Raw genomic sequence first — 21,529 nt, forward strand, 5'->3', positions numbered from 1 at the left:
CGGCAGGGCTGGCGGCGCCACTCGCCGCCCCTGCAGGTGGCGCCAGCGGCCGGGCGGCGCGGGGCGGGGCGGGGCGGAAGCGCGCTCCTTCCGCCGCGGCGCCGCTCGCTGGTCGCGGCCGCTCACGTGGGAGGCCGTTTCCGGGCAGGCGCTCGGGGGCGGAAGGGGCTCGCGCTGCCGCGTGGTTGGTGAGTGGCCGGCGCGGCGCGCGCGGGGCCCGGCCGGCGCCGTTGGCGCGCGGGGGGGAGGCGCCCTGCCCGGCCCTGCCCGCGGTGGTGGCCGGGGGCCGCCGGGCTCGCCCTGCGCTGCGCTAACGGGCGCCTTTTGTGTGACCCACCCCCTGCCCGCACGCTCCTGCGCAGCGCGGCGGGAAAGCGCGAGCGCAGCCGCGGGCGTGTGCCGGTCCCGGGAAACCGGCGGCCTCGGCTCTCCCGGCCTCGGGCGTCGGCCGCCGCCGCTCCTGCCGCACCTCCCCTCCTCTCCCCCGGCGGCTTCCCGCAGCCGCTGGTGTGGAGACCCAGCTCTTCCCCGGCGCGGCTGCGGGGGGCTCCCGGGAGCCGAACTCGCGGCCTCCCCGCCGGGAGCCCCGGCACCTGGGGACACTAACGCGCTTTATTTAAACGCCTCGTAGAGCGACCGGAGCGGAGGGAAGCGGCTCTTCGGGAACAAGCCGAAAGATGTCCCGGGACGGCGAGGAGGGTTGTTTAACGGCCTAGACCTGCGGGAGGAGCCGCCGCCGCCGCCGCTCCAGCAGCGCTTCGGCTTTGGGGTACGGCCTCTGCGGCGTGGCGCCGGCTTTGGGTGTTGGGTTTTGTGGTGGCTGGGGATGGGCTGTCCGGCGCGGGAGCCTCAGGGAGTTAACCGCTAGTAAGTATTGCCCTTTGCCGAGAGAGAACTCCCCCAGGTGGAAGCCTTTATCAGATGAGAGGAGTTAGGGCATGTACCTTGCCTTCTGGTTTCTCAGGATTTTCCTGATTGCTTGAGTTTGTGAAGGTGCTGGCAGCAAGGTTCCCTGAGGGTACTTGCCTCAGAGCTGCAAGGGAGTAAATCCCAGGCGAAACAGTCGCTCCTTTTGGCTCCCCTCTTTTTCCCTAAAGCCTGAGCCAGGGATGGCCGAGAGACGCCTGAGGTAGCTTCTGAAAAGTGCTGCGTACAGCTTGGTGTTAGAGGAAGCTAGTATTGACTTGTGGTTATTTTAATGTTTTGGATTGTAAAACTGTATTAATGCCTGAACTATTAGGTGCACTTAGCGCAGCCCTGTTGGTTGAGGGCCAACTGAAAATACAATTGAAGTCAAAAAGCAAACAGTTGTTTCAGCAAGACCTTTCATTAAAATATTTACATAACTTCATAAGCTGTATACAGTTTTGCTTAATGTCTTGTTACATAGATGCTGTGGTGTTTTCACGGCTCTAGTTTTGTAACCCTTTTATCTCTGATTTAGCGTGGTACATATGAATTGGAAATTGATGTGTTTAGATTTCCAATAAATTATTTCCAAAATACGTAGTGCAAGGTAAACTGTGCTTCTTTGTTTTAGTAGTAGAAAGTATCTTTTATAAGCCTCCTCCTTTAAGAGAACTTAATTGACTTTGTTCAGCTGTATACACACCTGTATTGTAAAGGTTTTAATGCTAATAGGAAGCTAAACATTGCATCTTGTAGTGAGGCTTCCCAAATATCTCCATTGAAGCAAGCTTTGTAAGTGGAAATAACAGTCATATCAAAAGCTTCTAGCTATTTCTGTATGTCTTGCAACCAAGTAGCGAAAATCTTGTTGTAATTCTTTCTTAAAAGATGCATATGGTAAAAATGAAAAGCTCATAAACCCATAGTTGTTATGATTGGACGCTAAAGGACCCTTTTATTTTGGCACCAAACCCTGTGGTTTTTTTAAAGCTTTTTCATTCGATAGGTTACTTACGCTAAATTTACACTTCAGTTAAAGGGGTCTTGCATAGAGCTGTTTGAAGCCAGCATGTGAAAAGCAGAAATTAAGTTGTAGTCAAATGTTTGTATAATCAATTGTTTAAATTGTTTTAAAAGAATAGAAAATGACATCTGGATTTAAAACATTCTTTAACAATTATCCTGATGATGTGTATATGAAATACTGTATTACAGCACGAATTCACAGCTTGAAGTCCAGTGGGAAAATCAGCTGTAGAACTCTATTTTCTAGAGTGAATGATGATCATATCCCATATAAAAGAATCATTGTTTGGATATTTTATTTAGAAATTTCTGGGTTTAGTCAGCTGTATTTTTTTTGTTGTTATTTTTAGTTAGTTTGGTCTTTACAATTTAAATGTTGTGCCTGCAACTTTTTTGTGTAGTTCAGATATTAAGAATGTCCAAAACCTAGTTACCCGAAGACTAGTTTGGAAGACAGAAGAAGCAAAAGCTTTATGTACCTGACAGCATGGGTTTTATACTGTGTACAGTGGGGTCTGGAAGTAGTCAGATTTCCAGCTCTATACATTGCCTGTTATCATTAGAAAGTCGGGAGATGTTAAACCTCAGTATCATAATGGCTTTATGTTTGTCTCTCCCTTCTCTCTTTTAAATTGTAACTCATCTCTGCAACCACTTCTAGGAGTCATCAGATGATGGATTCATGGTCTTAATTAACAGAAATCTAGGTGCAATTTGTATGTAGTGTTGAGTGTTATGACATCAGCTTCTGGAGTTTTGTTACGAATGAGTTCAGAAGTATGGAGATCGAGGGAAGGAAGATTAAATAAACGAACCTGTGTTGTAGTGTTTGGGATTTTTTGGTGTGTTGTGGTTTTTTTTTTAATCTGGTAGAATTAAGAGTACTTTTATCAGTACAGATACATCAAAGCCAAAAGGTTATTGAAAAACTGAAGCGTGGGTTTTAATTTGTTTTGGTTATTGTACATCTATTCTAGTATGTCTGTACAACTTCTAAGTATAGCTACTCAGACTACCTTATGTCTTATGCCTTATTAAATACAACTTAGTTTTTCAGTCTCTTTTTACTCTGTGTGCCCATTTAACCTCTTTCCTCCCTCCCCCATTCTTTCTAGTTACCATTTTTAAATGCACAGACCAGACTTTTCACTGTGTAGTGGAAGTTTTCTTAGATTCTTGTATACTGCTGTTATCAGTGAAGGCCTGGTTAAACCCCTGATGTTACCTGTGCAGACTGTATGCTATCAATGATTGAGTTGGTAAACAATGTAACACATTAAATGAAACAGTTCGCTGGGCTCCTTTGTGTTGACAAGAGCCAACTATGTAAAAAGTTGCTCTGTTGGCAGGAACTTCTTAAAACAAAACAAAACCAAGAACTTAATCTGATAAACCAGTGGAAGATGTGGATACTGAAGTGATTTTTTTCAATAAAGCAGTTCTCAGAGCAAAGACAACCAAAGGAGTGGGAGAATTGGTTTTGGACACTAGAAGAACAGCTGCATGTCTGTTTAGTCTAGTATCTTGTCTCAGGAGCAGACAATAGTTTATGCATAGGAAAAAAGCATAAAAACAGTGGCCTTCATTAGGAAGTTGCTGCTCTTCGGAAAAAAAATTTGTAGTGTATTTAATCAAATTAAAATTCTGAATATCTTTTTGCAGAGAATCAGAATGACTAAAAAAAGGAAACATCAAGAAGATTTCCAGAAAGTGAAATTAAAAGTTGGGAAAAAAAAGCCTAAACTAGAGAATGCAACTGATACTACCTTCAGAACAAAGGCCATACAAATTCCTGAGCAGCTTAAAGAAGATGGAGTGCTTCCTACACAAAACAGAAAACTTAACATAAAGGTATACTGTGATATTACATACTGAAATGACAGAAAATCTCTTGGCATTTATCTAGGTTACTATGTTTACTAGAGTTTAGGAAAAAATATTTATTTAAAAAAATAATTTAAACCCAGCAGAGTATGAATACAGCCTCTTTGTCTTTGACAATAAGCTGAACCATGAATTTAATGACTCAAATTGCTGGACCAGCATATAACCCAAGGAAAAGGTTTTCAGCAGTGCTGAAACTGAAGTTGCACACTGATTTAGGTATTAACATTCAGTATTTGAAAGTCTTGGATCATAACTGAAGGACAGGGTCTTATAAAGTAGACTTTCTGAGATGATGTTTTAGAAAAATCTTGTATTTCTTTGGGTGATGGTTCTGCTTTCCTTCCCTTGCATCGTCTTCTATCTTTTGCAGCTCTCTGCTTAAACTGAACAAAGCTGTTGAGACTGAGATTTCACAGTTCTACTTTTGAGAACAAGTGTGAGAGGACTTATTTTTGGTCATCCCTCTGTTAAGTCAGTAGGGTTGTGCATAAACTTAAGAATGAGAAGTATCTAATTGCCTGAAGGACAAGTCATGGTATCTTGTTTTTCCTGTCATTGGATTTTGATTATTTGTTCATCGTTATGCTTTAATATTGTATTTGTTCTGAACATGTTATGCTGTTATGAACAGCAGTACATCATGAGAATAGATACTGTATTTTAAAGCATTTAAGAAAAGTGTTTAAATGTTTTAAGAAAAAGTTTAAAGAGCTTGAAGTAATAATGATGGCAAGTGTATATGTTTCGTTCCTTTTAGGATCTGCTTTCACAGATGCATCACTATAGTCCTGGAGTTAAGCATAATGCACTTCTTGGGCTCAAAGATCTCCTGTCTCAGTATCCATTTGTAATTGATGCACACCTTTCAAATATAATAAGTGAGGTGGCAGCTGTGTTTACAGACAAAGATTCTGGTGTCAGAGGAGCAGCTGTTCACCTGCTGCAATTCTTGGCTTCAAAAATAAGAGCAGAACAGATTGCTCCGTTTTTTCCTTTGGTAAGTGCCCATCTCTCCAGTGCCATGACTCATATCAGTGAAGGAATTCAGGAGGATTCATTGAAAGTCTTGGACGTTTTATTGGAAGCATACCCAGCTCTTCTCACAGACCGCAGCAGTATATTGTTGAAGAATTTTGTAGAGCTTATTTCTCACCAGCAACTGTCAAAAAGACTGAAAAGCAGAGAGAAACTTTCCTGGATGCTCTCTGTTAACCCAAATCGCAGAGTAACTTCTCAGCAGTGGAGGTTGAATGTACTTACCAGGCTCAAGAAATTTCTCCAAGCAGTGGTAGACGGATCCAGTGAAATAGAGGACGAAGGGCTTCAAGAACAAAAGGACAGCCCTCATTCTGTGAGGAACCCAATATATATAAGTTGGAAGGTCCATGCAAATAATCAGCAACATATACAACTGTTTGAAAATGGTGGCTTACGACCAAAGATCAACTCATCATTTAGACTGAGGTGAGAAAATGTTAATTAATTTGGCAGTTAACATCAGCTGTATGATCACAATGTTAAACTGTGGTTTGGTGCTGTTGAAGACATCAATTTAATTTTTATTGTGGGATTGTCCCTTAGCCATATTTTAGAGTATTTAGCATAATGTGCAGTCTTACTGCAGTGGCTTGAAAATACGGAAGTACTCAGCAGATAACTGTGCTATGCACAGATCGTGAACTTTACTGTTATCAAATAAAAGCTTTATTTTATGCTATTCATAACAATTTTGGAGGATCAACTGTAGCATTTTTTTGGAATGTGAACTAACATGTTGCAGGATATCAAATAGACCTGGGGGCAAGCAGGCAAATTTCTTTACATCAAACGTAAGGTTGTTTCTTACACTGTGATAATGAGTTTTACTGAAACTTTGTGCTTTTACCTTCAATAGTCCATTATAAGTTTAGGAGTCTATATTCTTTGAATATAGCTCCTTCTAAAAAGTGTGTCTGGTCATACTAAGTTTTGCTGAGTTTCTGATTCTAGGTATTTTTAATCAATTCACTGGTTTATATCTTCACTATGGATAAAAGATGTCTTATCTGAGACATGTTGATGAATATGGAAGAAAGTGTAGGGTGCTTAGTCACAGAAGATTTGTGTATTTTTTAGTAGTGCTCTAAATAGATGTCAGCTGAAGTTAAAAGAGAAGTAACTAACCATCTTTATTTCTCTTCCTCCTTTCTGATTCACCCACTCCTCACATTAGAGGGGAACCTCCCACCCCACTTTATGGTACCTTTTAAACATTGGCATCCTCATGTATATGCATTACTATAGGTGTTACATACCTGCTGGTAGGAGACCTGGAACTACAACTTGAAAAACAGAAGCTGTTTAGCTGTTACACAGCGCTTCTAATCCACAGATGTCGAGGTGGTTTGAAGAGGAACCACAATCCTTGTTTTACTGCTGGAGAGACTTGAGTAAGGGGTATAAAGCAGTCAGACCAAATTCATCTAGGAAGTTAGTGGCAGAAGAGGGTATAAAACCCACTGCCTAATCCATTGCTATGGCCATCTGATATCTTTGAATGAAGTGCAGAAGAAGAGGTGTTCTCTTTTAATACCACAGGTATTGGCTTGAATTAGCAGGTGTTTTCCATCTCTGTCATGGAGACACACAAAAGACCATTCCATTCCCACTCTCCTAGGCTTCCTCTCAGTAGATAGTATATTACTTGTGGAAGGTATAGGAAATCTATATTAAGCTAAGTAAAACGTCTGGCTTATTCTCATAAAAGTGGTTGTTAGCGTAGCGTTAGAGTTCAGTCATGACCAACAATATCTGTTGCAGGTAAAACTTTAGTTGGAAACTAGTCCAGTGAAGCCCACTTGAGGCAGGGGGCTTAAGGGTTCAGTGCTGAGCACAAAACAGTCCTGTGGATGTCATCTCTGCAGTCAGAAGCATACAGTTGTGGACCACCATGTGTCAGAGGATTCTTGTATTGTGTCCTGAATGATATGCAGTGTGTGATATACCATGCCCTGTAATAGCTGAAGATGCATTGTATCCAAGGTCTAGGAAAATAAACTTTACATCTGGTGTCACCTGAATTGGATTCCATTTTCTGAGGAGCTAGATTTTGGTGAAACATCGTGATCCACTTGCGGTTATAAATACTTTCAAAAAGGCGTTTGCAAGCATGAGGAGGAGCCAGAAGAATAGAAGGAAACGTTGCTGGAATCCAAGGCGAGATTGGCAAAGCAAGCTGGTGGCTGCACAACAGAAGAATGGAAAGAGAAGGGGCATCTGCAGAAGGTACTAAAATGTTCTCATTTTATTGCATTTGCACATATTTTTGGTATATTCATTTTGCGCAAAGGGCCGGTGCAGCTTGTTTTAGTGGATATCCGCAAAGTTCTAAGAGTGGGAGTTACTGTGGTGGTTTTTGTATTTGCCACTGAAATCTTCTCTAGAAATCTGAAGGTGTTTAATCCTGTCTCTTTCAATCCCAACTGTGGCCTTTTATGGGCATTCCCAGGCCTCTGCTGTGGCCATTACTGCAAGGACAGAGATTACTTCTAATAAGAGATGCAAAACATCTGTAATGCTCCTTGAATACTTCCAAAATCTCAAACAGTGTGTGTGATTTTGTTTGAAGAAGCCAGTGCACAAATAGTCAAGTCCTACCTATAGATAATGAATTGATCAAACCATAAGTAACTAAATGCAGTGTGTATGCACTGATGGCCTCATCACTAATACTGCAAGTAAGTTTCAACTTTGTTCTTTAAAAGGTAGGCTTCCAAACACCACTAATAGTATGCTAAATTTTTAAAGTTCCTGTATCTTTTTAATCTTGTAAGTTCATTGAGTAGGGGTGGCATCTCATTGATAACCTGGTGATTATGGAAAGAGATTTTCAGAATCAGTTTGCCGTATTAATGTTCAGTAAAAAGCGTAGATTCTGAGCTTGGAATGCTGGATGGTTCAACAATGCAAATCTTAAGACTTATTTTCTGTTGTGTGATAGGTCTTCCTACTGTGTATGAAGTAAAGATTACAGTGAATTAGGAAATGATTAGAATATATTCTCCACTTTGTGCTGACTGTGCTGCTTTTTGCATCAAACTGATTTCAGGTGTGGAAAAATCGAAAGCCTTCACAACTTAAATGTGGCAATACCAAGGTGTGTGATGTCTTTTGGACTGGAAGTGGTGCTCAAGAGAAATGGTAGAACTTCTGTTTCTGCTGAGAAAGGACAAAATGAAGCTGCAGAGAAAAGCGAAGAAGACTTGAGAGACCAAAACGGAAGATGAAACATAGTGAATAAATATGTATATGGTGTGGCCTGTGCATCAGATAGAAATGGAAAATACAGTTCACTTGGTGTACTGAGTGTTTCTTTTCTGCAGTTGGCAGTGCACACAAAAAAGGAGGACAGTAACCTGGCTTAGACACTGAGCCATAAAAACTTCCAATGACTTTTCCTATTTTAAGCAGCAGAAAGTTGATTCCTTATTTTCTGTTTCTTTTACACTTTCTTGACTTCTCTTTGCTGAGTTTCTGTTGTCCTCTTACTGCCAAATGGCAGATATGTTGCACAGTTCTCTTTGGTCCTGCTGTATAAAAATATTGGCATTTTAAAGAAAAATGACAGCTTAAGGGGTACACAAATGTCTTGCAGCTCCCCTCAGTAGTATTTCATACTGATATGAAGGTAATATGCTTTGTAGTGTTTCTGAAAACTGCCTTATCATTAAAGAATAATGATAACAGATATGTGACAAAAAGATAAACACTTTAATTGACATCAAACCGTCCCAGTTCAGTGAACCTGTATTGCTAAGGATATTGCACTAATCAAATGTTTACTGGACAGATTACAGTAATCCTTTGTCATCTGTTACTGGCAATCGGATTTTATTTACCCCTTTTGTTGTTAACCTTGAATATTTTGGAGGAGTCTTATCTTGAGAGATGGGGGGCTCCTTTTGCAGGAGTGCTATGCTAGGTATTCTTGCCCAAACGCTTTTAGCAGCTGGGTGGAGTATCCCTTTTGGCATGGATTCTTCCTTCTTTTTCCATCCCTTGTCTCAGAAAAGTACTGAAATAGTTGGGTGTGTGTGTTACACTTTTGTAGGAATCCTCAGGTGTGTGTTGCCAACTTCTCAGGTTTCATGCACTGTTCGCTGTTTAATGGGGAGATTCTTTTGTGTTCCAGAAATAGATTGCTCAGATTCCAGAGCTCTGCTGTAATATCAGGTATTATTTTCAGAGAAGCGATTAAAGACTATGGCTTCAGAACTATTTCAGCCAATTACTAACACTTCAGCATCTCAGCTGAGTGTGTAGTCCTGTCATGGCACAGCATTTACAGGACAACCTAACTTTTTCAGTGGGGTTGTGAACTTGTTATCAACTGGCCTGTCAAGTGATGCTGTAGAATTCTTCGTGGTTGTAACTGAAAGATGGGATTTGTCTATTGTGTCTTTAGACTGAGAGTTAAATGTCGTAAGTTGGAACCATTCACTGTAAACTCTGCTTATAGTCTGAAAGAAACTGGTGTCTTTACTGCAGTCTATGTGGCATAGAAGGGACACAGAGCAACACAAAAGGGACAAATAAGCCAAATTATATTGACTGCATATGTTAGTTACTGCAGTTAGTGCTAAGCTTTATAAAATTTCAAGACGTCTGATAGTTGTAATAGCTACTAAAGATAAAACTAATCTTTTTTTTTTTCTTATGACCCAATTATGTTCCCGCACATCCATTTTATTTTGTGCTGGAGATCGAAATTCTCTCTCCCGTCTTGCCTTCATTGAAAAGGAGCCTGCATTTGTCTCACACTTTCTTTTTATTGTGTTGCAGATGTCTTATTCCTGCTCCTTTTACAGTTTAATACCAGAGTTTGGTTTAGTAATTTTCTTGAGATACCTATTTCAACCAGAGAGAAATGACAGAATAAAATTTTCTATTATTTGCGTATTATAGATGATTACAACAGCAGGAGAAATGTATAGAAGGACATAACTAATTGGATAATTTGGAAATGACAGGATGACTGGGAAAAACTGCTCACCTCTGTAATCCAATATGAAATTAAAATATTTGTAAACAAATTGTCTGCCTTATCTGTGGAAAGAAAGCAAGTAGTTTTTCAGATCCTATTTTGTGTGTATATGTAAAGAAAAATCACTTGGAGAATGTCACTGAAATGGAAAGGAGTTTTAACAATTTTATGTGTATTAGGAAGTTAGAATTATGATAGGAATTCCCTGCTGTGAGTTAGAAAACAAAATCATGGAAAACAATGTTAGAAATCATCAGTTGAAATGATTGTTGCTCTTTTTTTTCTTTTAAGGGCTCTTGTTATTTGGAAATCCTTTCAGAAGCTTCTGTATTGCTTAAAATTAGCAGGAGTTATTAAGGGGTTTCTTTCTTTAAAGAACCTTCTTTTTACAATGGATAAAAATTGCCTGAATTTATCCAGGAGCAGGATTTGGTCATGTGTGCTTGTAATCCCTTTTGAAACACAAACGAAGTGTGTTGTAAGGGGGAAAAAAAATGTCCTTGATTTTCTTGCTTTCTGGAAGATGCTCTTTTAATTTAAACTAGATCTCTTAATTTTTTGATAATTTTTAACTTCATTATTAGATAATTTTAATGATTTTCCAGCTAGTTGCTCTCAGAGCATTACAGTTAAACATCAGGTGGGAACCAAAGTTATATTTTTGCAGAATGTGGTTTTTTTCCTATTAATATGAATAGTCATTATGTTTATTATAGCTGGAGATTGTTATTAACTGTAATAAACGTAATGCATTTGACAATACTTTGTAGTCAGTTTCATTCTTTTGCTTCAAGCAGCTTAAAATTTAAAGGTTTTTTATTGTGCCAAGTACAGTGAATTCTTATCTGTTGGTTGAAGGTGATATGATAATGCAAATCATATTTCTCCACTTTAAAGACTACATATAACAGTGGGGAAAGAATTAGTGAAATCTAAGTTGTTGTTACAGAGGCACAGGGAGACAAGGCAGCAGATTTGTTGTAGATGATTTGAACTCCCTTTTCTCCTTACCGAAATATCTAGCAAGAAAGCAAGCAAACATTTAATGTATTAAAAAAGTAATTCTTCCTGTTACTCAGAAAGCAGAAAAGTGGTATTGCTCTAATCTATTTTTAAAGGTGTGATCTTTATCTTTTTTTTTTTTTGCTTTTGTCATTTAGGTCTCTGGCAAGTGTAATGGACAGTGCAGAAAAAGGCCTGTCCTCGGCTGAAAACTTAAAAGGTTTTATTGAGATAATAATTCCATTACTGATTGAGTGCTGGATTGAAGCATCTCCTGCACAATCAGCTCCCATTCTTGGAAACCTTTTGGAATCAGAATCTCAGCAGCTTATGCAGCAAGTGCTTAGTATAATACATTTATTGTGGAAACTCACAAAGCGACATGATGAAACATACAAAATGGTAAGGGAGAAGTGATCTGTGGCATAATAATGACAGTTCATTTTGTTTTGATTGGAAACTAGGGATTTGGTGGTTGGAAGTAGTGTAAATATTAAGAGAGGAAAAGGCTAGGTTTTGAGTAAAATTTGAGTTTGGATTTTGTCAAGTCTCTTACTCTAGAAAAGAATCAGTTGAACTGAGCAACCGATAGTCTCCAGGAATCCTTGACAAACTGCAGCCCAAAAGCTTTTGAAACTGAAAGTGGGATTGGAGAAGAGAAGCATTTTGTCTCCCAGATAACCTTTAGAATATGTTTGAACAAAGCGTTGAATGGAGTTGTTTGTTCCTTGGTTTTATGTGTTGAAAAATTTTACAGTTGTGGGGGGTGGAAATGAACAAACCCCTAAACCCTTAGAAAGGGAGAGGACAATGGTGGTATGAGATCCTGTAACTGCTTGGCACAACCTACATGTTGTGTCATGATTGGTAGTATCACAAGACATTGAATCAAAACTTCAATAAGAATTTTGGAAAATATCCTTGAAGATTTTTTTTTTCCCTAATTATTTTGTCTGTCTTTGATAAATTAATTGGGGTGTTTTTTTTTTGTAACTTTTGCTGCTCTTCTAAAGATTTTGCAAACTGGAAAAAGAACACTCTTTCCATTTTGGCTGTTGAGAGGAGTTGGAAGGAATGTTTTGACAGCTCTTTACGTGTGTATAGGACTGTAGGTCCATTTCCTAAACAAAATTTTGCATAGAATAATTATTGGAAAACATTCGTGGAATCATTCCATTAGGTCAGGCTTACCCAGCATACACAGCCTGAGCAATGGATTCAGTGTGTCTGAACAAAACAGGCTGTTCCCCTTTTTCCTCTTCATCTTTTCTAGCAGGCCTCTTGGAAGCAGGCAGAAAGCAGGCAGTTGGCCAGGTAAATACCTGCAGCAGCCTACTGCGCCAGCCTTTTTCTTTAAGGTACTGCATAGCTACTGCCCTTAGCCATAGGGTGTCTGCATTTTGGTCACATGAAATTGGTCCTGCTTCAAGATGTGAGCTGTTTTAGGTACACGCAGTTGCATTATGACCTCAGGATGTTTTTTTGGGGGGAAAAAAAAAAATCTGATGTCCATACAACTTTTTTTTTGAGCATATTATGTTTTAGATAAGATAAACAGTTTATTTTGTCTTTTCTGTTACAGTCACCTTTATATAGAAAATTCATTCAGATGGCTCAGGTTCAAAATGGAAGCTTTGCTTATTTAATAGCCCTTGGGCTTATAGGCCAAAGTGGTTATTACAGACACTTTAGAAAATCACTCTGAATATGCTTACTGGAAACCTGTTCATCTTTGAAATAGTTTAATGGTCATTCTCTGTTCTTAATAATTGAGCATCAGAAAGCTTATTCTGCGTGACCAGTTTGATAGCAATACAGGCATTTTTTGGTATGAGTTCTGCTGGACATTTTGTGGAATGATGACTGCTAACCCGCAAAGTAAAATTATTTTCAAATATTGAAAAAATCCTTTTCCTGTAAGGATGGCCTTTCTACTGGAAAATGTTTTGTCAGTGGGCTTTGAACTACAAGTACACTAATGATGGGGAAGGATGAAGGCAGTGTCAGAATATGTCTTAATGGAAAACTCAGGACAGTCACTGCAAGTAAATCATGAGTTCCCTATGACTTTAAGTACCCTGATAAACTGATATAAAAGCACTTTCAATTCACACCTGTAACTCAGTTTAATATTGCACATATCCACATTAATATGTGCTAAGAAAATATACTGGTCCTGTTTGGTTTAAATGTTGTTGCTCAACCTTGACTTCTATCATAATTTTACTCCCTTGTTTTGTGGATCTTCTGGTTCATGCACAGAAGTTCATGTTAACATCTGAAAGTAAATATTGATGAAAACTTGCAAACAAGCTAAAGTTCCTATTTTTCATTGATTCCAATAATTGATTTTGGAAGATGAATGCATCAATGTATTTCACTTACTACCATGTTTTTTGTCTATCATCTGCTTTCCTTAACAGGAACTATGGCTTCGAATGAATTACCTTGTTGATTTCAAGCACCACTTCATGCGTCATTTTCCTTATTCTTTACAAGAAACAGTAAAGCACAAAAAGAAAGATTCGTGCAAAGGGTAAGAAGAAAATCAATGTCATGTTACAGATTTTAATTTCGTAAGTGAGACAATGTGTGTCATGTGCTTTATCCAGTATTAAGTTTTTAATGTTGGGAAAAAACTTTTTATTGTGTATTCCTTGAAGATCTGCAGAGAAGTTTTTATAGGAAGGTAGCATTACTTTGGGAAGTTTTGGCTGTTCTTTGTAAAAGTATTGTATAGGAAGTCATCTGAATAGCCCCCAGTAGAAATTAAAATGCTGTCTTAGAGAAATGAAAGTATTTTATTGAACACTTGATCTGGAGTTTGCATATCGCTAAATGGTGATTTGTATTGGTCTGACAAGTTTCATAATTCTACATGTTTTCTTCAGTTGACTGTTGAATTACATCAAAACATCATTAAAACATTTTTTTCACCCACACCTCTTTTATAGATGTATTACAGTGCTGGATAAATCTAGCTAGGAGGGGAGATGGGACACACTGTGCCTATTCTCTATGGCAAAACAGTACTGGAGCAGGAGAGGCTGAACACTCGTGTTTCTTCTCTATTGAGCTGTCAGAGTGGGTGCACCAATTTTGTTCTAGTACAAGCCAGTAGCAACTTGTCTCCCCTCTCAGCTCCCAGATGTGAGACTATATTCTTGCAAGGAGTCATTCTGTGCCATCACAGTCTATGTAGAATGCTGGTGTATACACAGGGGGTATCAGCTGGTGTCTACCTTGGTTTCCGATACTTGCAAACTGTGCCAGTGCAGATTGAGCTGTAGTAGTAGAACCACCTCTTCTTATACTGAGGGTCTACCATGGTGCAGGTATACTTGAGGCTGAAATTCTGTTTGATATTTTGACTGTTGCATTTTTTACTTCTTGGAAGGGCACGTAGATCAGAAGTACAGCATAGCTGCTGTTTAAATGCTTTTATTTCAGTTAAGTCTTACCCATTAAGTTCATAAAGCCAAAAGGTGTTTTGCTTTTCCAGGTTTTGACCTGAACACCCTTCCCTGAAACTGAAAATCTCAGAATTAGTAGTTAGTCAATGCAACCATCTTTCTTGTCTTACAGATGACATCTTGACTCTCCTGGTTTTAACTGGGATAGAGTTAATTTTTCTTCTTAGTAGCTAGAATAGTGCTGTGTTTTGGATTCAGTATGGGATTTGTTATGAGAAAGATGCTGGTAATACACTGATGTTTTCAGTTGTTTCTAAGAGATCAAGGACTTTCTAACTCCCCTTGTCCTGCCCATGTGCAGATATACAAGAAGCTGGGAGGGGGCACAGTTAGAGCACTGGACCCAAACTGGCCAATGAATTATTCCATATCATGTAACATCATGCTCAGTATATAAAGGAGGGGTGGCCGGGAAGGAGGGCCGGGGGTGTATTACTTCTGGGATTGCGACTGCGGGCTCTTGGTATTTCAGGATCACTAGCCGGGAATGGGCTTGGGTATCAGTTGGTGGCGGGTGGTGAGCAATTGTATTGTGCATTACCCGTTTGTACTTTATAGTATTGTTAGTGTTTTATTATATTTCAATTATTAAACTGTTTTTATGTCAGTCTATGAGTCTCCCTTTACCCCTTCAACACGCCCGCCCATCCCCTGGGCAGGGGAGGGTGAGCAAGCAGCTGTGCTGTGTTTAAACCAAGGCACTGGCTAACCATACTTCTGTTGATCCTTTTTCACTCTGCTGCTAAGTTTTGCCCCATTCTTGCACTTCAAAATAAATATATTGTTGAATACATGCAGGAAACTTAATCTGTGAAACTCTTTTTTGTGTTTTCATTTTGACTGTTACTTCAAGACTTCTGGAAACTTAGCTTTGTCATGAAAATAAAAAAAATTGTTGCTTTTGTTTACTTGCTTACTAATATATTGGGTTAAAGGCCTGCATTTGGAAACTTGCATGGCACTTCGAGGCTTCTTTCCTTCTCTAGTTTGCAAAATGTTGCAGAAATTTACCCCAGTGTTACTGATAGAGCATAGTATCTACATATTCTGAACATAAAGTTATTAGGATTTATGGCATGTCTAAGTGATGTCCACAGATTGAGACTTATTTGTTCATATTGTAATGGTTGGCTCTGAGCTGAAGGTTGACTACACTTAATGTTAGTGCAGGTTAAAGTGCATTTTGTTATTTCATTTTCACAGCTCTACATTGTGTTCTAAATGTAGGCATTCATATTGCGCAACTTTCTGTAGCTAAATGCTGTGGTATTTTTTTCTTGTATACTGTGAGTGACCAATCAGCGAGTAGAGAAGTTCTAGTGTTATATGTTGAGCTGCAGTGCCTTTGATTCCTTAATCTTAATATCCCTTAGTTTTGTCTTTCAAACGTCTGTAGCACAACAGGGTAGTCCTGCAGAATATTGTGATGGTGAAAAATGTGTTTCTGATTCCACATGTGTTTGGGAAAAAGTGCATAAATGGAGTTCTCTGTGCTGTTCATGGTGCTTTTTGTCATTGTGTAATAACAACAAAATCCATGTGATTCATTACAGAAAAAGAAACAGAAAAGACTGAAACTAAGGATCAATTTCTTTAGCTTTCCTTTACTGCTTTCAGTCACCCAAAAGTGCTTCTGGGCCTTACTAAAAATGGCAAACAGGAGAAACCAGACATAAAGATACAATATAGAGCTTTGGTTGTTGCTGCTGCTGTAAATATGAGAAACAGACATTTTGGTGATAGAATAAAAAATTTTGATGCTAAATATGAAGACTTTTAAAATGCATATTGTCTTTAAAACTTAGAATTTTTCTTCTACGTAGTTTAATTTCTACTGAAGTAATGTATGTTAAAGGACACAAAATATTTTTTTGAAATTTCTTTTCTTTTCTTCCCCCCCCCCCCCCCTTCCCCCTTAGCAACAAATATTGTATGACATCCTCAAACAGCGTAGACCATCTTTTACTGAACTTAACCTTGTGTGACATAATGGTTTCACTAGCAAGCACTTCAACACTTCAGGTGGATTCTGGTTGGCTGGACATGATAAGGAAATTTGTGACAGATACTCTTCAGGATGGCAGCAAGCTGAATAGCAAGCAGGTGAACAGATTGCTTGGTGTGACTTGGAGACTAATGCAAATACAGCAAAACAAAGGTAAGATACAAGTAGATTCTGAAAAGCAAAACTACACTGACAAAGAGCTTGAGTTATTCTAGTGTTTTCAGATCACTTTATCTTACATCCTTAGTTGTTACATCATAATGTACTGTGTCTATAGAGGTAAATTGAATCTCATGGTCATATCCCTGCATGTAGCATTGAAAAGTGCTTGAATTCTAGGAGTGTTGTTAGATTCATACTGTTGATATGCAAAGTATTAATATATTTGTGTACCTCTTTACTGTTTTTACTCCTTAAGATATTCTTATAAATGGGAAGATGAGTTTTCCTCATGGAAAAAAATAATTACTAGGATGTAGAGGTGCATGATACTTTAATATTCCAGCCCTTATTTAAAATCATTAATGTAACTGGTAGAGTCCCTTGAGTACTGTTGGATGACTGTGCTAGTTCTGTGATGACATGAAATGCCAAGATAGTTCTGATTGAAGCTGCTGTAGAATATTTTCCAAGGTGTTTGATTTGAATCCTTTTGCAAGAGAAAAGATATTTCCAGTTGTAACTTGCAGGACCAGTACAGTATTTTGACTTGGCTTTATTTATTTTTGCTTTCAAGTACTACTTGGTTGTGTTCCAGGTGAGACCTTGGTTGATGTGTCTGTTAAGTGATTGATGTAGGACTTTTTAAAGAAGATTTCTTTCAGTAAATCTAAAGGTGGTAGGAGTCTATTGTGTCTTACCAGTCTTGTAGAAGTTAATTCCCCAACCACTTAGCTGAGTTTATAGAAAATGCTTTGTTATTAGCAGCAGGTTTCATTGTTAGTGTTGTAAGATGAAAAAATGTCCAATGTCCCTTAAATATATTTTGGCATAACACTAACATGTTATTATAGATATATATATGTAATTTTATATATTAGTGTTATCTCCTTCCAAATCCATTTTAATTGGGAATCTGTCTATTCCTATGTCCCTGGTGACAAAAATAATAATTAATCCTTCCTATCTGTACTCCAGATTTAGCTTCCTGTTGAAGGCAAATAATAGTCCAAAGTCAGAGATGTGCCTGTCTCATCAGCTGAGTTAAAGCAGTAGAGTTGCTACTTAGGAAAGTAGTTTCCAAACCATTGTTAGACTGTTAAATCAGATACTTCACACTTTTCCTTTTATTGAAACATTGACTTTTCACATCCAACCTCCAGAGGTCCGTTCCTACCTCAACCATTATGTGATTCTGTGGAACAAGGAAAGCTTGCTTCCTTGATTTTTTTTTTTTTTTTTTGATAGTGCTCTAGAAATTCTGAATTTTATTGTGTCAGATGATACTGTGAAAGATGGTACATACCAAAAATATAACTGATTTATTTAAAACCTATCTGACATGGAGATTAAAGGCCTGGAAGGGTATGTCATCTTTAGAAGACAATGCAAAAGAAAAAAACACATTTTTTGAACACATTGGAAATTAAGAGGGGAAATTTAGATAGAAAAAACAAAGAGCTAATGAATGAGAGATTAAATAAAACCATAGTCAATCTCCCATGCATTATGTCACAACAGGATGGTGGTATCTTTGCAGTCACATTTTTCAGGGTGGCCAGTTTTGAGTAGCTGTTTATGCTGGGGTGAAATACACACATCCACCTTTTTCTGTGGATGTCTAGAAGAGCTGTGATGTCTGAAGATTTCTCGCCATTGTTTAAGATCAAACTCTGGATCCGCTTTCTGTAATTAGGAGGTCTGCTACTTTCTTGAAACTCTCAGGTAATGACTTTAGTAGCAGCTTGCCTCCTAGTTGTATTTTCGATAAATTTTCCTCGAGTAATGAAGAGAGCACACTCGGTTCAGAAGGAAGTTTGCCTTGTGCCAATTAAAACTGAAATATGTTAAAAATAACGAGGACTTTGGCTGCGTTTTGGAAGTCTGTATAATGTGGACCTTTTAACTACTACTTTTTAAGAATACCTTTTTTACATTATTTCTGTTTTTAAACTTGTCTTGTTCATATGGAGCAATTCAAATAGTAGGACCTGCTTTACTAAATGTGTCATAGAGTGTTACTGGAAGGTGGCTGAACATTCTACACACTTAGAATATTTATTTCTTATTATATTTGTTCATTTAACAGTTCATTAGTTAACTAAAAACTACATAAAGGTATAATTGTTACTCAGTTAAGAATAAGCCAGTGTTCTGTTTAAGAAATGCTGTCCAAGATTAATCTTCAGCTGAAGAGTATGTGAATTGAATAAATTGATGTGCCTGATGCAATGAAAAGAACTTAATAATTTATCTTAATTAAAATCCATTCTAATATTTGATGGATTTTTCAGTTTACAAATATGTTAGATTTCAACATCTAAATGGCTCTCTGCATTATGCTTGAGTATGACCATGCCATTTCAGGTGCTTTTTATATATAGCATGTCTTCTTAGAGAGAATCCCTATACAATAACTTAAATAGGCTCCCTGGTAAGCGTTTTACTGATGAAGACCAGGCCCTGACTGGATCCGGAATAATTTTTAGTATGGAGCATTCTTGTGTCTGTGGGCAAAAGTAGCCGTGGTCAGTGTGAAACACAAAACTGTGTCTATTTTTGAATGCATAACTTACTAAGACTGCTCTGTACACCTGCATGGAAAGACAAAGGTTTTAGAGTCTTGCTTTATGAAAATAATGAAGTGATTGCCACTACTTTAAGTATGTCTTGACAGCAGTGAATTCATTGGGACCCCAAGCTCTTCTGAGACAAACTCAGTCAGGTCTCATACCCTTCATTATATCTTAAGTTTTCAGATGCTTCCCCGTTCTTTCCAGGCTTGTCCTGTCTGAATTCAGATATTTTTCCATGCTTTGTTAATTTTTGCATCCAGTGGTTTAATCTGGTTTCCAAAGAAAATAGTCTGCTTCTCAGTCTGCTTTAATGACTTCTGCACTTGCTGGCTGGTTTTAGTCATAAGAATAGAACTTTCCTACATTGTTCTGCATCTGGTGGTAAAGCATAGCTGGTGAGAGCTTCAGAGAAGGAAAGGTTGCACTGAAGTTTAGCAGTTCTCTTTGCAGTGACTTGCCAGTGGCACCTTGAAGTATGTATTTTCTGGTTAATTAGCAAATGTGATTTGGAACCAGCTGGTTCAAAGACATGGAGAGCTGACAAGGCTGTTATATATGGCAGGGAGAAAGGTATAGTATGGAGAGAATTGAAAGCACTGTGACAGGTTTGGGGAGGCGCATGGGTGAGGAGTAAAGGAGAAGATGGTGTGAAGTTGCTGCATTAGGGGAAAAGGATGTGGAAGATAGCTGTGGAAAGCAGGAGCTTATTGGTTCTCAGCTACCTCAAAACCTGTGTACTGCCTTGTCAAGAAATTCTGAAGTTTTCACTTGCATGTTGTCTCTATTCTTTTGTGTGGCTCTGTCACCAGCTACAGAAGAAGGTGTTTCAATGGTTTAGAAATCTATCCAGTAGTTGTTTTAAAACATTTTGGTACTTCCACCTGAAGTTAAATGTAGATAGTTGCAGATACAGATTATAGCTCTTCTGTGTATGTGTGTATGTACAAAATCAGAAAATGAAGAAGCACTACTTCAGATTTTCATATATTTTCTTTCTAGTGGCAACAGAACCCTTGATAAAAGCAGTATATACACTATACCAGCAAAGGAATCTCCTCTTTCCAGTTCGTACATTGCTTTTGAAATTTTTTAGCAGAGTTTACCAAAAAGAAGATTTGAGGACTCAAAGAATCAGGTAAAAAACATTTGCATATTCTTTTTAATTTCAGCAGAGTGTGTGTATTTCAGAAGTTAGAATACTGAATTTCTATGTGCATGTTATAAGACTTCATTCTGAATCTGTTTCGGCACTGTGTTGCTGCAATTTGAAAGTTTAGGTTCTCTGTGAGATTGAGATATGTATTAGTTCAGCTGTCTTTTTTTCTTAGCGCAAGTACTAGATATATCTTCATAATTTAAAATTTAACTTGAAGTACGCTACTGCAAGCTCATTGTTACTGGCTCTGTGGTAGTCAGTAGATGTGTCAAGATTGTGCAGCTATAGCCATGGAGCGTTTCCATTACTTCACACTGAGGTCATGGACTTGTGATGTAGTGCCTTTGGTGGTTCTGTAGTGCCTGTCTAGCTTTCTATACTTATTTTCTTCAAGAAAAGTACTCTTTTATTGTTTTGGGTGTGTTGTTCAAAAGAGACTAGATTTAAGAAAATGCTCTTGTCCTTTTGGGTTCCCAGTTTCATGCATCTAATAGAAACCTGACTTGCTTCAAGTAGGAGGACATTCTCTGTATTGCTGTTATTATGCTTTTTCATCATAAGATTTGCCCAAATTGTGTCCAAGTTTTAACTTTTCCAGAAGGTATTTTTCAGCCAAGTCATCTGGTTCCAGCTACATAAAATCCTTAAACACAGACTGCATCAATCCTACCTCATTTGAGAACTGTAAAGGGATATAAGATCATATCCATGATACCTGTTTCTGTTACTAGATAAAAATCAAACCTCAGGGCCCCCAGAAGTACTGGTATTCATTAGCAGAGTCAAGCTTTGGGGAAATTCTCTTCTGCAACTCCTTTGCTTTGTTAAATCTTATGTTGTGGTAACACCCAAGTACATGTAATTAGATCTACAGCCAGAAATACCTAACACTACCCTATGAACATTATAAAAAGTATAGGGAATTTGAAAGATAGACAGGAAGAAGGCTTAGGAATATCCCATTTTCCTCCTCTTTTCACTTGGGGTGAAGGAGAGATCTTTTTTCATACTAATTTCCCTGAAGCTACATAACCACTGTTTTCTGTACTTTCCTGGAAGTCTTGAGCATCTCATCCAGTTTGATGTGATCACCTAAATATCTAGAAAGCTTTAACTTTCTATCTTTAGACATCATAAATAGCAGTATTTTTCCTGCAGTTCCTCTTAGTCTTCTACATGGAATTGTGCCTTTTTTGTTAACAGAAGAGTGCAATCTCAAAAATTCTTTGCAAAAACGGTAAGTGCACTTATGTCTGACAATACATTTTAAGACGACATAGTATTTGTGCACTGTACCGATCCATTTCTTTCCTT

At 38.4% G+C, this 21,529-nt stretch overlaps 1 protein-coding gene across 1 annotated transcript in view; it reads left to right on the forward strand.

The window, feature by feature from the left end:
- The first annotated feature begins 132 nt into the window (after window positions 1-132).
- TEX10 (testis expressed 10) overlaps window positions 133-21,529 on the forward strand; it is a 61,343-nt gene continuing 39,946 nt past the window's right edge. Inside the window, exons 1-8 of the mRNA XM_074876554.1 lie at window positions 133-188; window positions 632-769; window positions 3,598-3,786; window positions 4,580-5,286; window positions 11,005-11,248; window positions 13,270-13,382; window positions 16,239-16,477; window positions 20,059-20,194. Of these exons, the coding sequence (XP_074732655.1) occupies window positions 3,607-3,786; window positions 4,580-5,286; window positions 11,005-11,248; window positions 13,270-13,382; window positions 16,239-16,477; window positions 20,059-20,194 (1,619 nt within the window). The 5' untranslated portion in view covers window positions 133-188; window positions 632-769; window positions 3,598-3,606. The remainder of the gene's footprint in view (window positions 189-631; window positions 770-3,597; window positions 3,787-4,579; window positions 5,287-11,004; window positions 11,249-13,269; window positions 13,383-16,238; window positions 16,478-20,058; window positions 20,195-21,529) is intronic.

The sequence above is a fragment of the Strix uralensis genome, chromosome 1 (assembly GCF_047716275.1).
Source record: "Strix uralensis isolate ZFMK-TIS-50842 chromosome 1, bStrUra1, whole genome shotgun sequence".
Classification (NCBI taxonomy): Eukaryota; Metazoa; Chordata; class Aves; order Strigiformes; family Strigidae; genus Strix; species Strix uralensis.